This window comes from Numenius arquata, chromosome 10 (assembly GCF_964106895.1).
Source record: "Numenius arquata chromosome 10, bNumArq3.hap1.1, whole genome shotgun sequence".
NCBI classification, from domain to species: domain Eukaryota; kingdom Metazoa; phylum Chordata; class Aves; order Charadriiformes; family Scolopacidae; genus Numenius; species Numenius arquata.
Genome location: NC_133585.1, coordinates 40,165,238 through 40,191,742, shown reverse-complemented (window position 1 = coordinate 40,191,742; position 26,505 = coordinate 40,165,238). Strand labels below are relative to the sequence as shown.

At 37.9% G+C, this 26,505-nt stretch overlaps 1 protein-coding gene across 1 annotated transcript; it reads left to right on the top strand.

Annotated features, from left to right (window-relative positions):
- Window positions 1-803: 803 nt before the first annotated feature.
- ZGRF1 (zinc finger GRF-type containing 1) lies at window positions 804-23,407 on the top strand. Its single transcript, XM_074155006.1, has 27 exons — window positions 804-824; window positions 945-1,025; window positions 1,149-1,205; window positions 1,674-1,859; window positions 2,217-4,410; window positions 4,719-4,801; window positions 5,497-5,595; window positions 6,817-6,922; window positions 7,009-7,115; window positions 7,321-7,471; window positions 8,416-9,062; window positions 10,610-10,748; window positions 11,289-11,473; window positions 11,942-12,129; window positions 12,729-12,868; window positions 13,725-13,871; window positions 14,421-14,535; window positions 15,410-15,669; window positions 16,873-17,032; window positions 17,709-17,786; window positions 18,671-18,818; window positions 19,781-19,908; window positions 20,243-20,366; window positions 20,804-20,980; window positions 21,101-21,235; window positions 21,899-22,160; window positions 23,292-23,407. Exons 1-27 carry the CDS (start codon window positions 804-806, stop codon window positions 23,405-23,407), a joined length of 6,234 nt encoding a protein of 2,077 aa, XP_074011107.1.
- Window positions 23,408-26,505: the final 3,098 nt, after the last annotated feature.

Sequence of the window (26,505 nt, the reverse complement as noted above, 5' to 3'; positions counted from 1 at the left end):
TTCACACCCAGGGGCTGCCAAGAAGGTGGCAGCCATAAGAAACAGCATGAATATCTCTCCCTTCTTATTATAAACTGTTCCTCATTAGTGTGGAGTGTAAGGGGAGCTGACAACCTTGCCTTGTCTCTTGTGATCATTTCATTGCAGTGCTATTAATGGATTGAACTGAGCTCACAAGTGCAACTCACCAAACACAGATGCAAATCACAGTACTGATCAAATATTATAAGCCTGTATATACAGCACTAAGTCACAGTTTCTGGATATTAGTTGATTTTAAAATGATTTGTTCCTGGTTTCATTGTCAAGGCTGTTGTAAAAGTTATTGTGAGTTATCTTTAAATATGTAAAGAGGTTTGACTTCATGGGTAACTGATTTTGAGAGTCAGTTATCTTTAACGTGAATTAAACATGCATGACCAAGTTTAGAGTCAATAAGCTCCTGAGTTGCAGTATGGTCACTGCAGGTTTCAGAGTTGCCCGCCATTTATTTAAATGAATGAATTCCCCTGAAAGTTAGAAAATATGTAGGCACCTATAAAAAAGCCCTTTTTTTACTAGTAGTCTTTCTGTTAGATTATTTTCAAGGCTTTTCTTTAAAATGCCTACATCAGCTGTACACCACTGTTTTGACATTGTCTTGCATCTGGCTATCTTCTTTTGAGAAAAAAAATTTAAAAAATGAACTGACATCTATTTTTCATTCACAACTGGTGGATTCTGAACATTTCACTGTCTCTCAGACCATATGAAGATGTGAATATTTTTGAAGGAAGCTGTTGGATGACTGTTTTGCCAAAGCAATGGCTTCTCAAGAATTTACGGTAAGTGATTTTCAACACTGTACAATTAAGTTGAAATAAATTAAAAGATACTATAACTAATGTATCATATAAATATTTTCTAACTTATTATGATTTCAACATTTTATACATTGAAAACAGGTATTATACACTCACCAAAAAATGAAAAAATCAAAGACGTGGCAAGATGGAATTCTGAAGATTAGAACTGGTGGAAATAAGGTGAACAACTCAGATTTAATACTGTTGGATTTAACATCATCTGCTACTGATGGACTGTCAGTGACAATCTAGTTGATCTGTGAAATAAAATTAGTTATTTAAAATTCTGTTTTTTCACTGCAGGCTACCTTGTTTGATGATAAAGGACAATGTTTGGAGAGTATTTTTATAAAATCTCAGGTATATTTTTTTGGAGTTGTTTTTTTTTATTCTTATGATTATGGTTTGTGTTTTGGGAAGCATTTCAAACTCTTGTTTGGTAATGAAGGTAGTACTTTTTCTTATTGTGGCTATGAAAGACCGCTGCAGTGCAAATAATTGAAAGTGAAAAGAGCTTCTGTTTATTGGTATGGCTTATTATATTTCCAGAACCAACATAGAGGATTTATTAGAGTATTTATGGAATTTTATTCCTTTTGGGTAAAAGCAGTGTATCACAGTGAAGTATATAAGCCTGACTTGAAGCTAAGTGCTAATGCATTCTAGTATATGCATATTTTAATCTAAGTATTTATATGGCAGCTGTGATATACTGTGTGCAAATATTTGAAATTTTTACATATAAATATTTAAAGACGATATTTATTTAGAAGACATATTGTTCCTTATAGCACTATTTCGTACACACTGCTGCTTTTTCTTTTCTAGGTGAATGCTGGAGATAATTTAGAAAGTGAACGATATTTGATCACAGTTGAAGCGGTGAATGTGAATGAAAAATCTGTTGAAGATCAGCCAAGGAAAGGAGAAACTCTGGCAGTGGATAGAAATGGTGTAAAACCTGGTGTGCTGACTCCAAGACATCTCTCTGTTGGCTTGAAAAGGAAGTTTACAGTATGTCTTTGTTTCAAAAGTTATGTCCGTTGTTAACATACATTTTTAAAACCCAAAGCATGTATTTTAATGAGTGGATAACGTCTTCCTGTTTTTTTGGAACTGTAAGCCGGAATGTGTTACCAGTAGCTATTTTTTTCCAGAGTTTACTAAATCTGCTACTTGGTGTAGCAGGATTGCTATTGCTAAGGTTGCAGTGAAAATTGCAAGGACCTGAGATTATTTCTATACACCTGTGGAATAGTCGTGTGCTACTTGATTAGAATATATTTTATGCAGTGTTTCCTATTTTCAGCATTTGATTACAAAATATGAAGTTGGTTTCTGAGTAGAATTAATTTAAAATTTCTCTCTTAGGGTTTCCAAGGACCGCGCCAAGTTGAAAAGAAAATATCAACAACAGCAGATGGAGAAAACCCAACAATATTGCCTTTATCTAAGCAGTGTCAGGGTACTCTTCCATCCAATTTTTATATTACCTCTCCATTATTTTCTACGATTTGCAAGAAGGATGCAAAACCAAATCCATCTACAGACTTTCATGAAGGTGCATGCACAGATAATGATACAGAACCCATGTCTCTCTCCTCACTGCTTTCAGCTCCGTCTCTTGACAGGTGTGAGGAAACAGAGAAGCAAAACTCTGATCGGTCTGCTGTGAAGCCAGAATCTTCCCTAATTACTGGGCACACCACATCTTATAGTCAGGCAGCTGGTCACAGGGCAGTGTCACACAACATCAGGAGCACAGCACAGATACTGGCTCTTCTGAAGTCTAAGCCAACACAAGGACGCAGAGGGCAAACAACATCTGAAGTCACAGAATGTCTTTCCAGGTTTCAGGCATCAGAAAACGCAGGCAGTTTACATAACCAAAACAGCACAATCCTACCTGCTTTTTTAGGCAACCCTGCCAAAAGACTCTTTCAAAATATTCAGCACTTGCCTTTTTCAAAGGAAACTGTGAATGGTAAAAAGGAATGGAATGCTGAACTTCTTCTAAATTTAGCTGAGCCACCTTGTGATAAAGAAGTCACAGGACAGAGATGTGCCAAAAAGGCAAATAGTTTAAGTCAAAACTTAAAAGATCCCTGCAATACAAACAGTTGCTTCCTGCCTGAATCCACCTTAAGTAGAATGAGTGACACTCAGTTTGTCCCATCTTCAGGTGACATCTTGTGTTCAGCAAGTCCAATCACCTTGGAAAAACATCTCTCCAGATATAGGGAACATTCAGTGAGTCTTAAGGAGAATTCACCTGTGAAGTTGCAAAGTGAGTTTCAGCTGAGGCAAAGCTCAGAAGGAGTGCCTGGTGACCCTGAGCTCTCTGTGGATGTAACATTGACTGAAATTGGAATTGTAAAGGAGGAATTAAGTATGCATGGCAAAGAGTATGGTCCAGATGAACAGGTAATGAAGGTTAACTTTAATCTAATGGAGGCTTTTGATTTTAATGACACAGACAATGAAGACCTGCGTGAAAGAGATATGAATAGGCTCACTGAAGGAGACATGCTTTCACGAAGTCCAGATTGCTTGAAGGGAGAAGATGTAGCGCAAAATGCTGCTCTGAGACTTCACTCTTGCTGTGAAGTAGTGACACACAGTAAAAACAAAGACATCAAATGCTCAATATTTGATGGAGAGAACCATGGAAATGACTCCGCTGAGGGTATACCATCTCAGCTTAGTGACAACAGTGTCGCAGATACAGGGAGAATTGCAGAAGACTCTGCAAACTGGACCAGAATCGAAGTGGAACTTTTGGGTGATGGACACAACGTGAAAGAGATTAATGAAAGTCGATTAAGTACTGAAGCCACAAACAATAAGAAGGATCCTGATGGCTGCGCAGCACATAACATTAATGGCACGTCATGGATAAAAAGCAATTTTTTGCCTGGTGACACAAATGTTAATGAATGTCACCCTAAAACCAGTATGTTTGAGAAAACTGAAAGTATTTCATGTATTTCTACCAGCAGAAAGATTTCTGCAATGGGCAAAAGGACCGAAGAAGATGTTATACAGCTTGGATGCATAAAATCTCCAGATAGCGATTTAGAACACTTCAGGGGTACTAAGTGTGATGACATTAAACCAGGTAGTCCTTTGCTGGCTTTGTCACAAAAATCAGATCCTAGCTCTGGCTTATTCCAATATATTGCAGAAGACCATAAAAAGGTATTTGGCATTTCAAGTGAGGAAGATGCTCTAACTTCCGGAAGTTTTATCTATCCTTTAGGAAAAGACAGTTCATCTCCAGAGGAAACAGCAATAGGTGAAACTGAGTTTGAAAATGTAGAGACCATAAATGTCTTTCATGAAGCCTGCAAAGGTGAAAGAACAGGAATGGATTGCCTGAAAGGCACGGCGATGGCTGAAAATTCATCAGATCTTCCTGATTTGGTAAACAATATTGCTCTTCTAAGAGCTTTGACTCAACATAGCACAGCATTAGAAAGCTTACAAAAGATGGAGGAAAATAATAGTATATTATGTGAAGCAGAGACTTCTAAAGAGATGTTTGAACCCCTTGTGAAAGATGAAGGTTAGGTCAGCTTCTGTTTTAAAATAAATTCTCTATGACTGTACATATTTAACTTCTATGCTTTTATTTCGCCTGCCAGACAATTCATACTCAGAAATCATACTTTTGGAGTGATGTGTTATGAAGGTTCTATCATGCATTTTTTTAGTGTTTAAAGCAACAGTGTGGGCTCTGGGTCTTTGCTTTAGTTCAGTTAAATCCTAACTGTGTGGTTATTTGCATGGGTAAGGTTTGCAAAATATTCAGATGCTTTCATGTAAAGAAAATCACTGCAGCTGTAACTTATCATGCTTTTCCATCTCTTGTAGCTATAAAAGAGTTTACAGAAATGCCTTACTCAGAAAGTATACAGGCATCTTCCTGTTCATACTTTGATTCTTCCAGCCTTATGGTAACCAATTTTTGACTGCATATATCTATCTGTACAAGATAAATTCCTTTTCCACCAGGCTTCTTGAATAAAATTCCTAGTTCATAAAGCTATGGAGGTAGAGGTAGGAATTGCTTGGAGGCATCAACTAAGAAGCTGATAGTAAACAGAAGATGTCCTCTTGCAGACCCTATTGCCAATAAATGTTCAGGAGGCTAAATGTATGACAAGAAAGTAATGTGAATTGTAATAATATTTAGTTATGTTTAATATCACATTAGTATATCTGGAATATTCCTTCCCTACCCCATCTTTTACAATTTTTTTTTTCTTCCGCTATCCTTTTGAATGCATGGCTTTATTAGGAATTCTAGCACTTGGGTTGAAATATACTGGCAAATTTGTTTATGCTTGATGTTTCACATTGATTTTTTTTTTTTGTTGTTTTGTTTTGTTCAATGCTATTAGTCTTTTTCTTTCAACCCGTCCAAACTGAAAGAAAGATTTTAAATTAAATTATTCTTTTTTTCCTGTCCCATTTGAAAAGCAAATGTAACTTCTTATCCTGTCATGGATTGTTCTGGCTTCCAAATGAAAAGGTTGTAATTTAAAATGCTTTCTCTTGTATAAGTACAACATATATCTTAGCTTAACTTTTCACTTTAAATGGTTATTAAGTTGTTAGACTAATTAGCTTTTGACACTTTTATATGCAGCCCAACCATGTGGACAACTTATCACAGAAAACAGAAGCATGTATTCTACCCATAGCAGCGGCCCAAATTGACCCTAGAACATCTGAGTGCCAACCAAAGGTACAATTTCTGTGGAATACTGTTTCTTAAATTTCAATTCAATGGTTTACTATTTGCAATATATTACAAGAAGTCCTAATATTTAACCAGTCTCATAATGTGCTTCTCACCGCTTTTTAGTACATTTGCCTGTGGGAAGTCTTCCACTGAGAGTTTTGAACTCAAATTTTATAATACAAAAATACAAGACTAAACATACTACATCAGGATATCAATTTTCTGTTGACAGATCTGTGCAAAAACTTTATTGCTGCTGAGTTGCAGGAGTGTGGGAGAAAGAAAGAGAAAAGCATAGATATTTTTTTTTCTCTGCCACAGTTTCCAACCGTATTTTTGCTGTATGTATGAGAAGTACCTTTATTGACTGTAGATAGTTATTTTCAGTTAATGATAATTCCAATGTATCGTGTAGCCTGTTGCGTTTCAAGGGCACCAAGTAAAGGGATCAGCAGCTGGTGAGATAATGTTGAGAGCTCCCTGCTCACAGCTAGGATGGCAGCAGTACCCAAATAATACGGAGTTTGCAGCTGAGAGCTTTTTGTCACCCCTGTTTTCAAGCAATTATGTCCTTTCTGACTTCGGACAGGTAAAAATTGTTTTCCAAGTTATTTTTACAAAGCTTAGTGCAAGAAAGTATCCTGTAAATGTAGGACAAAGGAGAGTTCACTTTTAGAATACTACAGTCATCAAAATCGCTAAGAAATGAACATAGTGCTTTGTGGTTAAAAGTATTTTTACTCATCTTTGTCATAGGACTATGCATTTGCAAAACGTAATGACTGGTTCTTGGTGTCAGCAGTAGAGTATTCACCTCAACTGGATTTGATATTTGGTATATAATTGTTAGAGAGTTCCAAAGGAAGGGTTAAAACTTTCTGTCTTGGATTATGGTTCTGTTTCTCCTGGGTGCAAAGAAACATGACATGCAGTGAAAATATATAGAATGAAATATAGAATATATAGAATGAAAATATATAGAATGCAGTGAATATATATAGAAAATTTTTCTAATGCAGTATATATTTCAGTATTTAAAATAATGGAAGAAAATTGATATTTCATTTTTTTACTTCCAGAATGGACTAGAGATACTGAAGAATTATCTAGAAATAAGATGTAGAATAAGATACTTAGAAATAAGATTCATGCAAAGATAATACTTGTATAGAGGAGAAACACTTTAATTTCTAACAAGTTTTTGCTTATACTTTTTTGGTCAAGTCTTCAGGTTCAAGAAGTCTTCATGAGGATGATCTCAACTTCATCAGAGAAGAGAATTTTCTAAATAATTCTAATGTTATTACAGAGTCAAGAACAGATCAGTCCCGTAAGTGAAAGTAAAAGTAGAATGGCAGTGATAGACCTCAGAACAATTATTCTGCATGACTTCTGCCCTTCCCGTATTTTTCCTAGCATTGGCATTGAATGTGTGCTCTGAAGTTCCACCGTGGACAGTGTCGGACTCACCTTCACATTCTGATTTGAGACCAATGCTCTGGACTTCATGGGAACCTGACAAGGTGTGAATTGACTGTCCGTTCTTGATCTTTTGAGCTTTATTTCCTGTGTGTTCATAGTAGGAATATATTATTTTTGGAACTGTTTTATTTTAATTCTGAGGGGTGTTCCATTTGTTTAGAATGATGAGAGAGACAACAGTGACAAAAATTTATAATCAAATTTTTTACCGTTCTTTCACTTGACACTTTAATTCTTCATCCGTAGGCGATTTCATCAGTAGAACAGACTTCCTCACTTGATCCAGACTTTACAATTTCTCCAGCTTCAGGAAGTGAGGAATCTATTGGAGACATCCAGGAGCCCCAGATACATGGGAACTTGCCAAATGAACCAGAACTTTCAGATTTTTTTTTCAGTAAGAAATTATAGTTTATAATTGTACTTTACAGTATTTTTGCTGGAAAATCTCTGAGGCTTTTTGAAGCACAGTGAGTTGTGCCATAATAGCCAGTTACCCTGGGTGCCGAAATACACTGAGGTATGTCTGGGTAACGACAGAGGTTTTGTTTGTCACGTGTTTTTCATAGGAGTGTGTGTTATTTTTTTAAGCATGATTTTAAACAGTGTTTTCCAAATCAGCTGAATTAGCCTTGAATTCCATGCCTCCCACCACCAATTATATTCTCCTGAAAGACACTTCAGTAGAATGATTTAATTTTATAAAGAAAAACAACCTTCTAGTTTGGGGGGAAAAAAAGGCTGTAAGTTAAGCTTCTTATTCATATTTATGTTTTCATTTATTTTCCTGCTTTCAGTTTTATTCCATATGCAGCTGTCCTCTGACCCACTTCCAGTTGACACCTATCAATGACTGTCATTTCTTTTATTAATAGTGAATTTAGTCAAAAAGACGCTTGTGGTACTAGAAGCCTATTTATCTACGTTATCTACATAATATTAATTTACACAGTTTGGTGGGTGATCTTTCTGGAAAAAGGAGCAAATATTAAGCTATGTGTTTTCCAGTTGGCAACTGTCACTGACTTACCAAGAATATCAGATTAATGACCTCTATAATTTCTACCAAACATTTTCTTTTATACAAATAGAGTGTCTACAGAAACGTGCTCTGAATATAGGGATTTAAGTATTAAAATAATCACTGTTGAAATCCCTCATATCATGTGGAAATTTCATGTGGTAACGCATAGGCATGATACAAAGAGCTTGCCAATTAGAAGACAGGATGTAAAAGGAGGAACTTGGAATTCTTTCCTTATCTTAGTTTTTTGTACAAGTGGGGTTAATGTGCCACCCGTAAGTGGTACAAGTTGCCTGTAAGATGTGTTTGCCCCACAGGACAGAAGAAATGCAGCTGTACGGAGGAATGCAACCTCTCAAGAGTCAAACCCACAGTTAAAATGCGAGCTCCATTTGTCACTCTTCCTGCCACTGAGACGATTCCTGACGTAGTTTATCCCACTGACAGTAAGGAGGTCCAGCAATCTTTTGTCCATTTAGGCAATAAGCCAGCGGTATTTCCTATTAGTGCTTTTGGCCCCGAGGACAGAAATTATGAAACCTCTGTGTTTGGAGAGGATACAGAAGACAGACAAAGAAAATCTGTAGAAGCAGCGTTCCCTAATGTGAGTTCACAATACAGACAAAGCAAGTGGCTAAAATATCAAAACAGTGCTCAGAGTGACTTGATAACTCAAAACAGTGATGAAGGGGAAGTGACCGATGACATCTGCGCGGAGAGCGTCCTTGGAATGCTGCTGGGTGACACAGGAGAGAGCAGTGCTGTGGATAAAAGTGCTCCTGGCTCTGCACCTCTGCTGACAGCAAAGAGCACGCTTGGTAAATGCTGTGCAGATACCCGCAACCAAGATTTGATTTCAGAGAGGAAGTTACTTTCTCTGCACTTAAGTCAGACACCTTTGGCTGAAGCAACACAAAAGGTGTTAAGTCATCTGAGCTGCCACGGTGTAACAGGAGACGGCCAGGTGTGTAACTGTTCAAGCAATACAGTCATAAGTGAGAGAAGCACATTTTCCTGGACAAAGTAACTACATTTATCAGATTTCCTGCAAGAGATTATCCATACGATTGGATGAAATGTTTCTACATACGTAGTAACACAAGAGTCTCAGTTACAGAACAGCAGCTGCTAATATATTTTTTTAAGTGCTGTGACTAATCCTTTGTAAAGGTAATTTCTTGGCACACAGTGCCAGATTTAGGTTTTTAATATGAACATTGATGGCAGGAAGATGAAATAAAAGCTGTCGGGCTGTTTTATTATCTATAACTGGTAAGAACGTGTTGTCAAGAAGTGCTTTTCTTGTGAAATCAGCATCGTTTTAATGAACACCCGCATCTTGCTTCAGAGCATAGTCTCTGATTTTAAAATATTTTAAATTTCTTCCATTTTAATTGTGGAAAACTAATTATGGCATTGAATAAGCACCTGAAAAATTAGCACAGCTGTTTGTGTCTAGTAGGCTGTCTTAAACAAGTGGAGTAAACTGGAAAAAAAAAAAAAAACAAACCAACAAACCAACCACATGTCAAGTTTTAAAAGTTGTCAAATGGCTATATTTGGGAGCTAATGAAAATGCTAGATTTTTCCTTTTTTTTTTTTTTTTAATGCAAACTTAGTGTGCTGTATTTTCTAGTTCTTTAATACTCTTTGTATGGTAAATTTCATGTGGAAATAACTGTTTCATATGCACACTGGTATACGCTGTGTGTATACACACATATATATAAATATATATATAACCCATCTATATAGGATTTTAAAAAGCTTCTGAAGAGGTTTATCATGATGATGCCCATTGCAGTGTAGCTGGGTGGAAGAAGCTCCTCGGGACTAGCTGGGATGGCAGGCACAGTGGTAGCTTGTGGAATTCACGCTTTCCCCGAAGCTCTCTAATCTGATTCTTTCTTCTTTCTACTACCTTTATTATAGTTTCATCTGTTGATTTATTTCTGTGCAGAAATGCTGTTAAAAATGAGGTTTGTGTGCTCCCTCTCCATGGCTAGGGCTGAAAACATGACCCTAAATTACATAATTTACTCATAAGCCTTTGAAGGCACTACCTGTGTTATTATAAACACAGGCTGTTTGTCAAGGGGCAAATTTGAACTTCATGGTACATCCTAAATGGCAGTCCAAGCTCTCTGTGCTGTAGCTCCAGGTGTATTTAATTTTATTCCTGTTGGCAGTCCTATTGAATACATGCTCCTGTACTTACAGTTAACAAAGCCTGCAACCATTTGTGGTGAATGGGATTTCTATTTTGCTTTTAGAAAACTGATTCTTCATTGCTAGTCTTCATCTTGAAACTTCTGGTTGTAGAATGAGGCCCTGAATTTTTTCTATTTAGTTGTACTTATTAATGAGAGCACAATATATATAAAATTAAAAAAGGAAAAAGAGAACAAAATTTGGTAGGTTTTGGCATATATGTGCTGTAGCTATTTATTTCAAACTTGTTTCATTCAGGGTTTTTGCAAGCTTTAATGATTTATTCTTCTGGTTTTTTAGGACATAACAATTTCTGAGTTGTCTTTTCCTAATGTGGATAAAGTAAAATTTGCTCATCTTCCTAAACGAAACATTTCCATACCAACTGTGTTTCAGTCTTATGTTCACTACAAACAGATTTTTAAAGCTGCTCTGACAGGTATGTCTAATACCATGCTATGTAAAATGCTGTCATTTTTAAACAATGTATTTCTGAAGTTTCAAAAGAAGGGTGAGAGGGAGAGAGAGATCATCAACATCATCTGTTGGAATCCCTGTGTGGATTTGGTTTTAGATATATATCCTCAAATACATTCAGTCTATACCCAAAACTGCAAAGACAAAGCAAAAGACCAATACCCTTCTGTTCAACTGTGTAACCTCGTGCCTGTTTACCAGTCTTTAGATTCCTATTTAAGGTTTTGGGGTGGTTTTTTTAACATACATTTAGTGTTTGAATTGTGTGGAGTCATATACTTAAATGAAATTTGACTGAAAGTAAGGCAGTTAGAACAAATTAATTTCATATGCAATATATGAATTTTGCAGGTCACATGGTTTCTTTTAGGACTCATTAAATATTTTGATTTAGATTTGGGATTGAAAGTTTCAAAGGAAAATGTATTTTAATTTTTTTTGTACTTGTGTAACCATTTTCAGGCTGTGCTAATTACTCTTTTATCCTCATTTCTATGTCAAGAGCAATTAAACATAATGCTATTTGAGTTGTCACAAAGATTACACAATGCTCTCTCAAAAGTGGATATATCATTTTACACTTCATTGAAAGATGGGAGAAATGAGAGCAAAGAAAGCTGCGTTCCACTCTGCAATCACATGCATCCTGCTAAGCTTGTTATGGTTAAAAAAGAAGGTGAAAACAAGGTGCTGTTTATTCCTTGTTTGTTTACAGTTTGGGGTGTTTGTTTGGGGTATAAACCCTATTGTGTGAACAGTTACAGGGCAATTCTGTGTGATTTACAGTTGCAGGTTGAAGTGATGTTTCATAGAGATCACTTCCAATATCAGTTGTAATATCCACAAGGATACCGAATTGTTGATGTAATAGTTTTCTCCATACAGAGAAAGCTTTATATATGTGGAGAGAAAGCCCTGATTTTATAATTTTGTGGGTTATACGGGATTTCTGTAAGGTATGATTACACGCACGGGTTTCAGAAGCTGAGACTTCTGGGCACAACTTGTGTTTTTCAGCCAAACACAGTGAAAGCACAGCTGTTTATCTGATTATTCCTATAGCAGGGAGTAATGGTCCATTGCTTTACTTTTTTTTTTTTAGCTTGTTTGTTTTAATGTGCTAATGGTCTTATTTTTCCCCCTCTCCCTTCCTAGGGTCGCTTGTTTTATACCTGTGATGCCCCAAAAGCTGAGCAGTGTTCGTTTTTCAAGTGGATAGAGGATGTGAACCCCGCACAGATAAAATCCAGACCTAGTGTAGTGCTTCATGATATAAAAAGTATTGGGACTTACCTCAGAAGTCAAAAGATTTCGCTCTATGAGGGATGCCAGCTTTTGGTGAGGTATTCTGAAACGCTATGTACTTTTCACAGGTGCTATGCAAATTGCAGGGTTGATGAATATTCCAGTAGCTCTGGATTTCAGTAGCATTTAACAGACTCTTTCACTAACTATGATTAAAGACGTTCCAATTCAATGTAGAAATGTAAAAGCCAAATTAGTGAAGGAATAATATTCACAGCAACGACATTTCAGGTCGGCACCCTTTTCAGCAAGAATCAAAACTGCTTACTAGCAACTTGATCGATTGCTTAATGAAATCCCTTATGATTGTTGCATTTGAATTACTGTTCATTTAATCTTTCATAAGGGAATTTGATTTATTCTCTTAGTGATTCTAATTTTAGTGTTAAAAGTTGTATCGACCGCTATTCTATACTGCTTAATTGTAGGGAAAACTATTTGTTTATGGCTGAATATGAGAGAATTATTTTGCAGTCAAGATAAATGTATTTAAAACTTGGTAATGTAAGATGATGAACAGCCACCAAGATCACCGTTGTATAATTTAGTCCAATCTGAGGAGCTTTCTTATTTCTAGTGGTGAATCCAAAATATGCGAATTGTTTACATACTTTTTCTTAAAATTACAATTTAACAGGAAAGCCTTTGAAATGCAAACACAGAGGTGTAGTAAGTTCAAGAAATTTATGAATACACCTGCCAGATTTGATGCTGATTCCAAAAACAAATTATACCTCAAACTAAGCAGAAAGGAGCATTATTCTCTCTATAGCAAAGGTAAGCAAATCTTAAGCATCAGAAGAATTGTCTGTGTCATGTTGTGCCTTTTAAAGCTTTAATTTGTAATCCATTTCACTTATAGTCCATTTCACTTTAGTGATATTTGAATTGGTACCCATATCTTCAGAGTTTGTTCACTTTGCTGTTGAAAATGTTATAAAGGAAATAAGGCAGAAACGAACATTATTTGTGCTCACTTTATGTCCAGACTCTGAAATGTTCTGACAAACCAGGGGTTTGTAACTTTAAATTCTGAGGCTCTGGATAGGCAAAACTTGTGTATGACAATTTTTGGGTCATTTTTGCTATAGGCAAATATAATGCACCATTATTGCTCCTAACTTTGAAATCTCCCTTGCTGTGCTCTGGAATATGTGGTGTAGGAATGGTATAGGAATAGTGTAGTGAGCCACTACAGGTGTGCCGAATAGAACAGTTGCAGGCTCCAGCATGTTGGGTTTGAAAGGGAAGGGAAAATGTATGTTTATTTCAGCACTTGCTATTCTTTGGCAAAAGAGTGGTTAACTAGATTTCTAGTATACTTCAGTGATTTGTTCCATATACTCTCAAAATTGATAATACTTCAGATTTGTCAAATGCTGTTAAGTGCACCAGGAGACAACTTGACAGTTACCATCAATTTCAGGCAGTAAGTACTAGAAGAATTGCAAGTTATTTATTCATTATTTTAGACCTGAACTAACACTTATTTAGGACTTCCTAATATCCCCTACTTTCATGTTATCAGTAGTTTAATTTGCAGCAGGAAATGCTGGGCTATTTTGTCCAACTTAATTTTCTTTTAAAAGACAGCAGTAGAAGAAGCCTATGAGAACTCTGTATTTTTTTACAGATGATATTTGGGTTGTTTCGAAGACTCTGAACTTTGATCCCCTTGATACTTTCATTGCAAGTAGTGCCTTCTTTGGACCGTCCTCCAACAATGAAGTAGAATTACTACCACTGAAAGGCTACTGCCCCTCAAACTGGCGATCAAATAGTAAGCTGTATACCAAATAATTCAGAATTGGGGATACAACCATAGGAAACTGGCAGTGAATTCAGAAAAATATAATTGAATACTTGTTCTGTTCTTATACTCTCCTCTAGGCATCCACTTTTGTATACTTTGGAAATAGGTTAGGTGGAACTTGGGTCTGCCTGGTTGGAGGGGTTGTGTTCCTGTATTGTCTTTTTTAAGAAAACATCTACTTAGCTGTTGTGATACAGATGGTTTACTTACAAAATTCACCTCCTAAATACCTCGAGTGTTTTTAAAATGAGTAATGACTTTCATCTACGCTTCCTTCCCAGAAGGCTCCTAATGTTGGAATCACAAATACTTTAAAATAATGCACCTTGAAAAGAAGGGCTAATAGATCTCTACTCATCTGTAATTTTCAGTCAGACGTGGTAATTGGGTTAATTTGGTTTCTGTTACAGGAGGCTAATTACTCTTTTGGCTTTTTGCAATTCATTTATCTAGCTGATTTGAAATATTGGCTAATTTTGTTTTTTTCCTGATTGTATTTTTCTGTGGCCTTTTCAGTGTGTGTTCATGCCTTGCTGGTTTGTAATGCTAGTGGTGAGCTTACATCTTTAAGAAATATGGAGGAGCACTTCAATCCATCTACATTACCACTAACACCATATCTTCTAAAAATGTAAGTTACTGTTTCAGTGATACTGTGAACATACAATATGTTAATAGGTACAGGAAAAAAAAAAAACAACAAAAAAAAAACCAACAAGAATGCCATTGATTTTACCCTATTAAAAAGTGAATGAGGAAAACTAAGATCAGAAAAAGTGCCAGGAATGAACTGTTGACAATGATATTTTCATTTGTATTGAAATGAAAATGTATCCATTGCTTAATTCTAACTCAGGGATTCTAAGTGGTTTTTTTTTTTTCTGAAAACCTCCCTGCAGCCTGTGTTTTACAACCTAGAGATTAATATTGGGCCTTATTCAGACCATTAGACTGATAACACAGATCAGTCAGTGACTGTACTAAGTTAATGTATGTGCTTCACAGGAGTTCAATGGAACTGGTTTTCCTTCCGTATTTTAGAGTCACTTGACACAAAACCTAAAGATAAAATAGTTTTTGGACAATTGGAGTAATATAGGGGTATTTCGGTATTTCCAAGATTACTTGTTTTATACAGTGAATATCAGGCAATTAAATGAATCCTTACTATCTCTGACTGCGTTTTTCTGCCGCTTTTAATTCTGTCAGTCTTGCTGCCTTGCAGCAAGTCAGACTGAAAGTGTTAGACTACAGCAAGAAAGATAAACCGCAAAAGCCTGTTTCATGTGATCCAGCTTTCGCCTGGGGAAGTAATAGGGAGCAGGAATATACAGCCCAGGTGTATGTTGGGGTGCAGGGGGCAGCAACTTTTAATTATGTCAGTCCTTAATCATAAAGCCTCAGCATTTTAATGTCAGGTGAGTAAGAATATCAGAACTGTGAGATAGAAATTATACATATGCAGTATTAATACCACAACTTTTGACCATTGTATTTTTTCTTAGGAATTTTGATTCTGAAAATACTACGAAGAGAGTCAACAGAAGAAAATTTATTCCACCTGCCATCAGTCTGAAACACAAAATGATGCGTGGACCTGTCAGCACTGAGGTGGCCATGGGACTAGCTAAAAAGATGATCCAAACGTTCTCGCTGAACCCGGATCAAGCTACGTCACTGATTCAGATAGCTCAGATGATGACCTCATGTGGAAATATCAAACCAGAGGAAGAAAATCAGATCTTCCCTATCACAATCATACGTGGTATATAGTAAATAATTGTGAAATTTGCTGCTACTGTATCTTTGCAAAAATGCTAATTAATATCTAATGCAAGTGTTAGTGAAATATCCCTAAATTCTCTCAGTGGTGAAACAGTAGTCTTGTTTCCTTAATCATATATTTATGATTCCAGGCAGATTTAAAGGGAGATTCTCATGTCTAGGTAAATGTTGACTTATTTTTGATGGGCCACAAAAGATGAGCTTGAATAAACTGCCTCTGTGTATGGAATATCCTTTTAAACTTTTTTGTGATGCTGCTGTCCTCACCTACTTCGTGCATTTCTTGAAAATTCTTTTTTAGGGTGAGACACTTTGATAATGACCTTGACATTATAACATCCAATTTTTCAGCACAGAGCTTTTGATCCTTGAATTTGCATCCTGCCTTTTGCAGGATTTTACATGAGTATAGAGTCCTTTCCTAGCAAGATCTATACACAAAATCAGAGATATTTAGTGTCATCTGCTTATTTCTTTTCATATGAAAAACAATTTTTGTCATGTAACAGCTTTGCTAAATTATCATATACATTTTTTTCTATTATAGCTATTAGCTTGCTGTTTTATACTTCCCTCTATCTTTTGTTTTTCCACTTTTCAGCATGTACAAAAAGGCCTAGTAACAGTTCAAAGATTTAATTTTTTTTTTTTAAATCAGTATTGGGAAGCAGTTACCATAAACATAAGCTTTCAGATCCTATCGAAGTAAATACATTACACTAATGACACTCTTAGTACAGATACTACTAGACTTAACTTGCCTGAGCTTTTGTTAGGCTGTCAGGCATATTAATTTATTTAGAATTATTAGTCATTCCAAAATAATAATCTCTCAAATTCCTTATTCTCTACCTGAGGACATGGTATGAGGGATGTGCATGCAGATACTTGTGTTAATTTAATGTATTGATGAGACTCCTTAGGAAGTAATGCGTGTCTTCAACCAGAAAATTTAGGAAAAATACCTTCACTTCTCCTCTTCTGTAGTTTTTTTGTAAACTTAATGCAGGTAATAAATACGAAGTGAAGCCAATTGGTTGTCCGTGGATACTTAGAGCTGGTGAAGCAAGTGGGAATCACAGCGTACTATTTCAAATGATAAACTTAAGTTATAACAATTGATTAAAACTGTACTATCTAGAGAGTTTTCACTTGTAACTGGCTTTTTTTTCCAAATTACCAGGTGTTTTTGGAGCTGGAAAGAGCTATCTGCTCTCTGTTGTGATCTTGTTCCTGGTACACCTCTTTGAAAGCAGTGAAGCTATAGAGGGTCCAAGGCCAACTCCATGGAAACTTCTGATTGCTTCTTCCACTAATGTTGCCGTTGACAGGATACTGCTGGGGTATGTTACCAAGATTTTTACAGAGTATTGTTCTAAAAACAATAATGTAATTATATGGTAAAGTTAATTGTGTCGATATTTCCAGTATAACACTTCAAAAAGATTGCATTCTTTCCCTAGAAAATGTGCACAGGAGCTTTCATTTTACTCTTGCTCCTTTGCACAGTATGCATATGCTAAAAGAGTGTGTAAGGCTAGCTGTGCAAATTTGTGTGAGACTAATATTGGGCTCTTCTCAGCAAATTTACCATTACAATCCATCATGATAGCCTGTAGGATTGCCCAGGAAGCCTTGGGAAGTAGCAGCAGGGGTAGGGAAAGGAGGGATGGATAGGGAGAGTCAGAGAGAGTCAGACTTGGGAAGCTTCAGTGTGAAGCTAATATGAAATAAAACTCATCGTTTGGAAGGATAAGGGAAGGAAGAGAAAGTACAAATGGAAGATTATTTATGAGAGTAGAATCATAAATGCATTAAGCTTTTTTGAGACAAATCATGATGAGGTAACTCACTTGGATTTACTTGAATTGTGACCTGAGTTACTTCATCTGGTTAATCGTAGAAGTTTGTGGTCTTTAATGTTCTGATGTGTTTCTTAGCCTTTTTAGAACCACTTTTAAATTTTTCAAAGTTTCTTTTTACATTTCTGTAACATGCATCATCTCTTTTCCTTTGAAGTCTTCTTGATCTCGGATTTGAGGATTTTATCAGAGTGGGAAGTATTAGGAAAATCACCAAAGCAATTCTTCCCCATAGGTAAGAATCTTAATCTTTGAGGGATCTGAAGTGGTTCTAAGATTCATGATAGTATGCATACTGTAAAATTCCTACTTTGAAGTCATTCAAATGTAATATGCCTGTCTCAGGGATTTCTCTCCCCTCTGCACAGTGGAGAAGTTTTACCTCTATTTGAGAATGTCACTTGTAGCTGAATAGAGTTCATGCTTTTAAATGGAAAGTAGTAGAGGCATTAGAAATAATGGCAGCAACAGATTTGGGAGTTTTCACAAGGAAGAAAGGCAAAACAGAAATAGGTGTGTAGTGCTGTAGTGGTAAGAACTAGCAGGAAGTAATTGTAAAATTAATCTTCAGACAATTAATGGTAACAACTCCTGAATTCTGTACTAACCCGAGTTACCTTTGCTGTGTAGCATTCTGGGGTTTGTCCTTTACTTAAAAGCAAGCAATCTACATAGTACTTTCAACACAATTTAAGAGAATGAAGTAAAGTTCGAGATGAATAATGATTAGATTTCCATTCCTTGGTGTCAGTAGCATAGCAATGGTATAAAATGGTATAAGAATGAAAAACTTCTTGGTTCTACTTCACCCTGAAATCAGCCATGTACTTGGAGAAGTCATTTACTACATGGATGTCTCTGGTTGGAGTGGTAGAGTCTGAGCTGGTGGGATAAAGGTCTGGTTTATAGCAGGTGTTATACTAGTCTATCTCAGCTGGATTCGGGATAGGTTAGTACATTGTAGGATCATTTAGGTAGGTAGTACATTTAGGTAGGATCATGTAGGTAGTACATTGTTAGTACATAGTAGGATCATTTTTCTATATTGGGTGTTCACTGAGCACCAAAAGCACTGTTGTTTTCAGTCATTGCAATTCATGTTATAAAATCTTTTTGAAGTTTACATGCTGGCTCAGGAAATGAAAATGAGCAGTTAAAAGAGCTGCTTGCTCTCATGAAAGAAGACTTGACTCCAGTTGAAAAAATATACGTAAGGAAGAGTATTGAGCAGCATAAACTGGGGACCAATAAAACTATACTGCAACAGGTACAGTCCACGTGACGGGATGGGGAAGTGGGGATTCACTATGCCTTATCCACAAGGCCCAGCAAACGGGAACTGGGAACCCCCTCTCATGCCTGCCAAGCTCTTAAAGTTTTGAAAAATAAAACGAATGTTAGGATTAGGATGGGTTTGATTCCACGGGTATAGCTTAGTGTCTTACCTGTGTATGACTCCTCTGAATTGCACTTGCAGTTCCTGTTTAGTGATATGAGACAGAAATCCTTTTTGAATTTTATTGCCACCTGATTTAATATTACCAGTCTAGTTTACAAGGCGGGGAGAGAACAATTTCTGAGCACAGCTCAACTGCACTGTCACCTTGAAACTAAGATTTGTGTAGCCATAAAGGTAAAAGATAAGGACTGAGGTATATCTATCCTAGAGTTGAGTATCAACTGCCAAGAAGATGTCAAATATATTTTAAGCAACTTTTCATCAAAGTATATGCCTTTTAAGATTACTACTTCCTGTAGAAAAATCTTCTCAGTTTCTGGTCTTTCCAGTTATTTGCCTTTTCTCTTCACTCCTACACCCAAAACATCCCACTTTGTTGTAGAGCAACGACAAAGCAGATCTAAGTAATTGGTTTCTTGAGCTTATTCCTAGTGGTCGTTGCTGCTACTTTTGCCGCTTGGGGCTCAGAAGCTTTTGGAGAATTGTGTAATCTGAACTCTCTCTGTACCAGACTGGGTCTGGTCTTAAAATACCTGATGATTCTAACATATAAACACCCCAAGCATAAGAAATAGTAACCTTGGATCCATCTCCGTGCACACACAGTGCCCTTTAATAGAAGTTAGAATACAATTTTTTGAGACCCAGTGAGTATGACACAGCATGCAGTAGGACTGCTAAAAATTAATTTAGCTGTATTCTACTAGTCATGTGCTGCACAGAGATTAGCTATTAAATGATTTGACTTTTTGCCCTCACTAATAACAAAGGTGAAAGTGGTTGGAGTGACATGTGCTGCCTGCCCGTTCCCTTGTCTGAATACTCTGAAGTTCCCTGTGGTGATGCTGGATGAGTGCAGTCAGATGACTGAACCCGCTTCTCTCCTTCCTATTGCGAGGTACAGCTTTCCTTTTGTGCTTCAGCAGAGAAATAACTTCTGGTTAGCAGTGACACAACCTCTAATAATTGCCAAACTTGCATGTCTTTTTAAGAACGTGAACTCTGAGGTTTCACCTTAGAAAGCAACCAGAGTAATTTTAAATTGAGGCCTGCTCTTAGGTGCCTTCCTTGAGTCACCGTGTTATTTTAAATGTGGAAAGAGGATGATGGAGGAGGGAGCCTGATGGAAAGCAATCTGTGATATACAAACACAGCACACACTGTAATTATGAGTAGTTTGATATCCTTTTTAGAACTTTTTTTTTTCTTATTCTTTTAACATTCTTACTTAGGTTTCAGTGTGAAAAGCTAGTCCTTGTTGGGGACCCTAAGCAATTACCACCAACTATTCAAGGGTCTGAGAGTGTTCATGAAAAGGGATTGGAGCAGACTCTCTTTGACCGGCTTTGCTTAATGGTATGTACTACTAACTGCATCTTTAGACAAGATGGAGGATGAAACTGTAGGGTCCACTGAAGTGACTAAAAGAGTTCTGGTTTAGATGTCAGAGAATCAGTGTTTCAGCCTGGTTTTCAATTAAGAAGATTCCATTCTAGTGCATTTCTCTGTAAATGTTGTTTTCACAGTGCACAGAAATTTGTAAGTGTAACAAATGTAAAACAAGAATGGATTGAAAAACAATGACAGATTCTGCCTTCTGATCTTTATGTGCAGTTTTCAATCCAGGTAGAAGAATCAGGGGCTACAGTAATTGTGCTAAAGTGAATATATGAAGGTTAACCCAGCTTACTGCAGGAATTGTTTCCACTTCTTTCTTGTTTGTCCTAGCTGGCATTGCAAAATAATTATTAATTCTTTTTCCTGGTCATACTTTCTATGTCATAATTCTTTAGGGACATAAACCAATACTTCTTCGGACACAGTACCGATGTCACCCTGCTATTAGTGCCATAGCCAACGAGCTGTTCTATGAAGGACATCTGATAGACGGTGTTTCTGAGAAAGACAGAAGTCCTTTATTGGATTGGCTTCCAACACTATGTTTTTATAGCGTTAATGGGGTAGAGCAAGTAAGTTTTTAAACATTTGTTATATAAAAGATCGATATCGTAGTTTTTCCTCCATTTTATTTCTGTTTGCATTCTGCTGTTTGTGAGAGTGAACTTGGAAGTCATCTTCCCTATTTCCAGATTGAAAGAGACAACAGCTTTTATAACATGGCAGAAGTTCATTTTACAGTCAAGCTCCTCCAGGCCCTGATTGCAAGTGGAATCAAAGGATCGGCAATTGGTGTGATTACTCTTTATAAATCACAGATGTGTAAGGTTTGTATAATCTATCATCAATAAAACAGTTTTCTTAAATGTATTTTGTTTATTCTTAACATAGGCTCCATTTCAACTAGGAAGAGTCAACTACAAGTGAGAAGCAAATGCTGGATAGGTAAACTAGACTACCATAATTTCTCTTACTAAAAACAAAAACAAAAAAAAACAACCAACAACACCATATTTTTTCCTCTAAAATTAGTCAAAATCCTTCATTTCAAACACGTGATTAAAAAAAAAAACTTTCAATTTGTTTCTTTCCACATGCATACTCAAAAAATCGGCAAATTGAATAGTACACAATTTTCATAATTAGGGGCCGTTAAAAACTGGTACGTGTGACAAGGACAGGTAAGAGAGGCATTTGCTCGGCAAGGCTGGAGTTGCACTTCACCCAGTCAGTCTGAGGTGACGGGCTGCTGTGACTAGTGAGCGAAAGCAGCGCTTGCCACACGGAATGAATGCACCAGGGTTTTGTCAAACACAGGTTCATTGCGCAGCGTTTCCCTGTGATCAGCTGAGGTTTTACTCTCACCGCGCCCTGCGCTTTCTCAATTCGCTTCTTGTGCAGACTCAGATTTGTTGAGTGCATTTGCTCAAGACGAGTGATTGCCTGTGAGGAGCCATAACCCATCACCATCCGTATTCATTTGTCTACAGATTCAGAATTTTCTTAGTGGCATCCACGCTGAGGCTTTGGAAGTTAAAGCTGTCCAGGTGTCCACTGTGGATGCATTCCAAGGAGCTGAGAAGGAGATTGTTGTTTTGTCATGTGTAAGAACAAGGCAAATTGGGTTCATAGACTCGGAAAAGAGAATGAACGTTGCACTAACGCGAGCGAAGAGGCACTTGTTGATTGTTGGAAATCTGGCCTGTTTAAGTAAGAACAGACTGTGGGGAAGAGTAATTCATCACTGCAAAGGTAATGTTTTCTTTTTCTGTATTTTTGAAACCATGCAGCTTATCTCCTTTAATGAAACTATGTATAATACTCCTTATTATATTATAGTGTATATATACTATATAATATAGAAAGTATATAGTATGCATACTATATAAAACAGTGTATTTATTACATATAAAATATTGCAGGAAAATGCAAGTATTTGCAAGTGTGCAAGCTGCATGTTTGCAGAAACCAGTTATAAACAAATTCTTCTTTAGAGCAGTATTTCTGAAGAGGTAGTACTTAAAGAAAAATGTATAGTGTCTTTCTGCAACTAGGGGCTCATTGGTTTTGGAAGATAAATGTTGAGGTGATAGAAGAACGATGACGCTATTGGAGATGAGTTAACTCTACCAAGTAATTCCTGATTTGTTTAAAGGTCACTCTCTTGTGAATACAGGTGTTTGTTTTATTGGACCACAGAGGGAAATAGTTTTTGAAAATCAGTTTTTTACAGTTTCCACGTATTTGCTGTGACATCAACTGCAACTGAGTATTTACATATTTGAAAGCTAATCCTGCGTAAGAAAAACAAACCAAAAAACCTTATGGCGCCTGTCTCTACCCCTTGCAACTTTGCTAGGAGGTGTTTAAAATGCCTGAACAGCTCCTTAGTTCTGTGCATCTCCCTCCTCTCTGGGGTATGTGCATACTTGGGACAGAGAGGGCACTTGAATTAGTCCCCTTTGAAACAGCACAGTTCGTATCTGTGTGTTAATTAAACTTCATCATAAATTCTTCCGTGGTGATTTTCTTTGAACTAGACAAGTGAGAGATGGAACAGTGTCCAAATCTCCCCAGTACATTCCATTAAACTCTGGCTGAATCCGACTTCCCAGGACCCCCTGCAGTTCCCGTGATCACTGATCAACAGATCACTGCCAGAACAGGTGCCAAAGGAGTAATTATTTCATTTACCTATTTAGTTGCCATCAAAGGAGGCACCTCGTTAATGGTCAAACTCTGAGGAAGAACAATTTTCCATGTAGAAATATTACAGCTATTTGATAGGCTTGGGGAAATAGACATTTGCATCACCACTGCCTAATTGCATGATGGATGCTGTAAAGGGGGAGATGTAATTATCCTGTTTATTGCTGCTTTTAGGATGGGAAAATGGATTACAACATGTAAGCCAGTGTGAGCAGCAGCTAAATGACATTCTGAAGTGTTATTTGGAGAAACAGAACGAAGAGGAACAGAATAAGAAAAAGGAAAACTAAAATGTGCGTCTATTTTATCAAGAAAATGAATTGTGCTAATAAAAATTATCAGAACAATTGCAATTTAATATTTATATTTAATGTGGGAAACTTTTGTTTGTATCAGTGCACTGATATTTCTGTTTGGGCTTCTTGTTCGTATGACTAAAAATGAATAAAGTAACTATCTCCTGGATAACTGAATTCCTTTTATGCTTGCAAAGTATCTAATATTATCATTAGCATTTCATTAGTGTTCAGATTAGACATATCGTATCTTGGAACAATTCTGTCATCTTGCATGTTTACAAATGGGTAACATTTGTAAAGGGCTAAAACAATTAAAAGGATAAATAAAACACAGAGTCATTTCTTCAAAGAAATATTACATCCTTGGTCTGTTAAATCTTTGTTTGTCAACATAAAGCGAGAACGGATTGACTTGTATCTGGATTTTTACAGGTTTTAGGATAAGATCACTCAGCTGTGTTTTGAATCTACAAAAAAGCAGAAGGAGTTTTTTGGGCTGGAAGCAGAGTGCTGTTGTGTCAGAAACTCTGGCAAGAGAAGAAGTTCAGTCATCTTTACTGTGGCGCTCTCAAAGATGTCTAGAGGAGGCCCAGCGGTGAGTGTACGAACGGTGGGGAGAAGATGGACATTGTTCCGGTTTTGATACAAAACTGTAGTTGTTTCCTAGAGATTCATTGGAGGGAAAAAAAAAGAAAAAAAAAAAAAAAAAAAAGATTTTATGCCTGTGATATGCGAGTCCCGACACCTTCTTGCTGTTTGCCAGAAAGGCCGGGGTTCTTAAAAACTTGCCATCCCCAGTGTGGCAATCACCCTTCCTAACGAGCCATTACCCTGCATTCCTGGCCCTTTAGAAATCACAGCTCAGGCTTGATTCGAGGACGAATGGTTTTAAACTGAAAGAGGGGAGATTTAGACTAGATCTCAGGAAGAAATTCTTGACTGTGAGGGGGGTGAGGCACTGGAATACGTTGCCCAGAGAAGCTGTGGATGCCCCATCCCTGGAGGTGTTCAAGGCCAGGCTGGATGGGGCTTTGAGCGACCTGGTCTAGTGGGAGGTGTCCCTGCTGACAGGTGAAAAGCACATCTAAAATTGCTAATTTTAACATCGCCCCGGCCGGGGCAGAGCTGGAGCCAGACGGGTTCTGCCGCCGCCGCCAGGTGGCGCCCTCAGCCCGCGCGCCCGGCGGGGACCGGGACCGGGACAGCGACAGCGGGAGGGACATCGGCACCGGGCGGGTTCCCGGCAGGGACGTCGACACCGGGCGGGACCGTGGGACCGGGCAGGACATCGGTACCGGGAGGCATCCCGGGAGCGGGGGCGACATCGGCACTGAGAGGGACCCCGGGACCGGGCGGGACATCGGTACCGGGAGGGACGTTGGAGAAGGACTGGAGCGGCGAGAGGCGCGTAGGAGTGAAGCGGGGAAAAAGAAGGAGCAGCGGAGGGTTGAATAGCGCCTTTAAATTACTGCTGACACCTCTGTTACAGCTCCCTAAAATCTCAATCAACAACCCATTAGAACTCAACGGGAGTAAAACTAAATCCTCGTTTAAGTGTATTTATCCCCTCTCTTTTCTCTCTTTCAAATGCTAAATCCATTTCAGCATATGCCCCTTCTTTCTCTCGCCTTTCTCTAAAGACTGGCAGCCCATACTACTCTTGTAAATATGAAAGATGCTAATCATATGACATATCACGTCTCAGTCGGAGCCTGGAATAAAGCCTTGAGATTTGGGATCATTGCCTCCAGACAACAGCTTCATCAGCCGGAAAGTTGGTTTTTTTCTCCTTTCCTTCAACTCTCAATCCCTTCTTTGTCTGGGGGAAAATGCAGCCAACTCGAGCCACCCCGGCCATATGGTTCACTCTGTGTTTTCTTAGTTGAATCCTGAATTGTTTGTGACTTGCGAAGGGGGTTTTGGGGGGTTTTTTGTTGGGTTTTTTTTTTTTTTGGAAGTGGGTATAAAGACATAGAAGAGGCTGCCTGTGCCGGGACGACTTTGCAGGGTTCCTACTACGTGTTCTTCACGTGTTCGTTTCACACACTCCTCCTGCAGCCACTTCACCGCTACCGCTCTGCCCAACAGCCGAAAGATAAAGCCCCCGACGCGCTTTTTAACAAAAACGCAACCAATTCTGGGCATCGTCTTGTTATTTTTCCCTTGGGTGGATGGAAATGCCTTCTTAAAACGCGATTTAGTTCGTTTGTGCTCATCTGCAGCCCGGTTTTGGTTTGCGGCGTGTGTGGAACAGAGCATCTCCTTTACTAAAAAATCCCTTCAACAAACGGCTGGGCTTAGAGAAGCCCCAAACTATTTTGAGTAAGGAAGAGTGGCTTTTAAGACTCGTATAAATTAGGAGCTGAATGAGTTTGGTGCGCTCGAGTTTGGATAGCCCCCCGTTTGATAGCAGCCTGCCAAATTTTCTTTCTCTCCCTCCTTACACAAACCCCCCAAAAAAGGCCCTTTCACCAAATCATTAAATTCTACAGAGGTGGTCAAGCTAGTCCTGCTTTTCAGGCGTTCGAGAAAGAAAAGGGTCCTTGAAGTTTAGAAGATGCCCAAGGAAAACTCATTGAATGACATCAAAAGAATGAGTTTCCATAGCTGTTGAAGCACGAGAGCCGTGTAGCTGCACAAAGGCGGGTTGGGGCAGTGGGACTGTCCCACTGCTCTATCCCAGCACAATTGGGTCACTGAAATAGGGAATTAATTACCATTGGAGAGTGGGCAGCCCATTCACCGCTGGCTGAGTTTTATTAAACGCCAATATAAATAACAAAACAACTCTTGTGGCTGCGCTATTCCTACACGCCAAAGGAAGGATTATGTTGGGGATTAACATCTTAAAGTCTATGAGACTTTCTGACTCAAGGCTCGGAGCTGGTAATCGTATTTGTCTCCTGGTTCAGCGATTAGTGCTCTCCCTCGCGCACCTTCGCCTGGACGGCCAATGTCCCTTTTTGCAGGCACCGGGTTTTTCACACAATCGGCTGTTCTTTTCCCCACGTCTATAGAAAAGAATAAGAAAACTGAAGCGTGTTCACGCGAGCCTCAAGCTTCTTCTCTTCTTCATGGGAAAGGAAGGC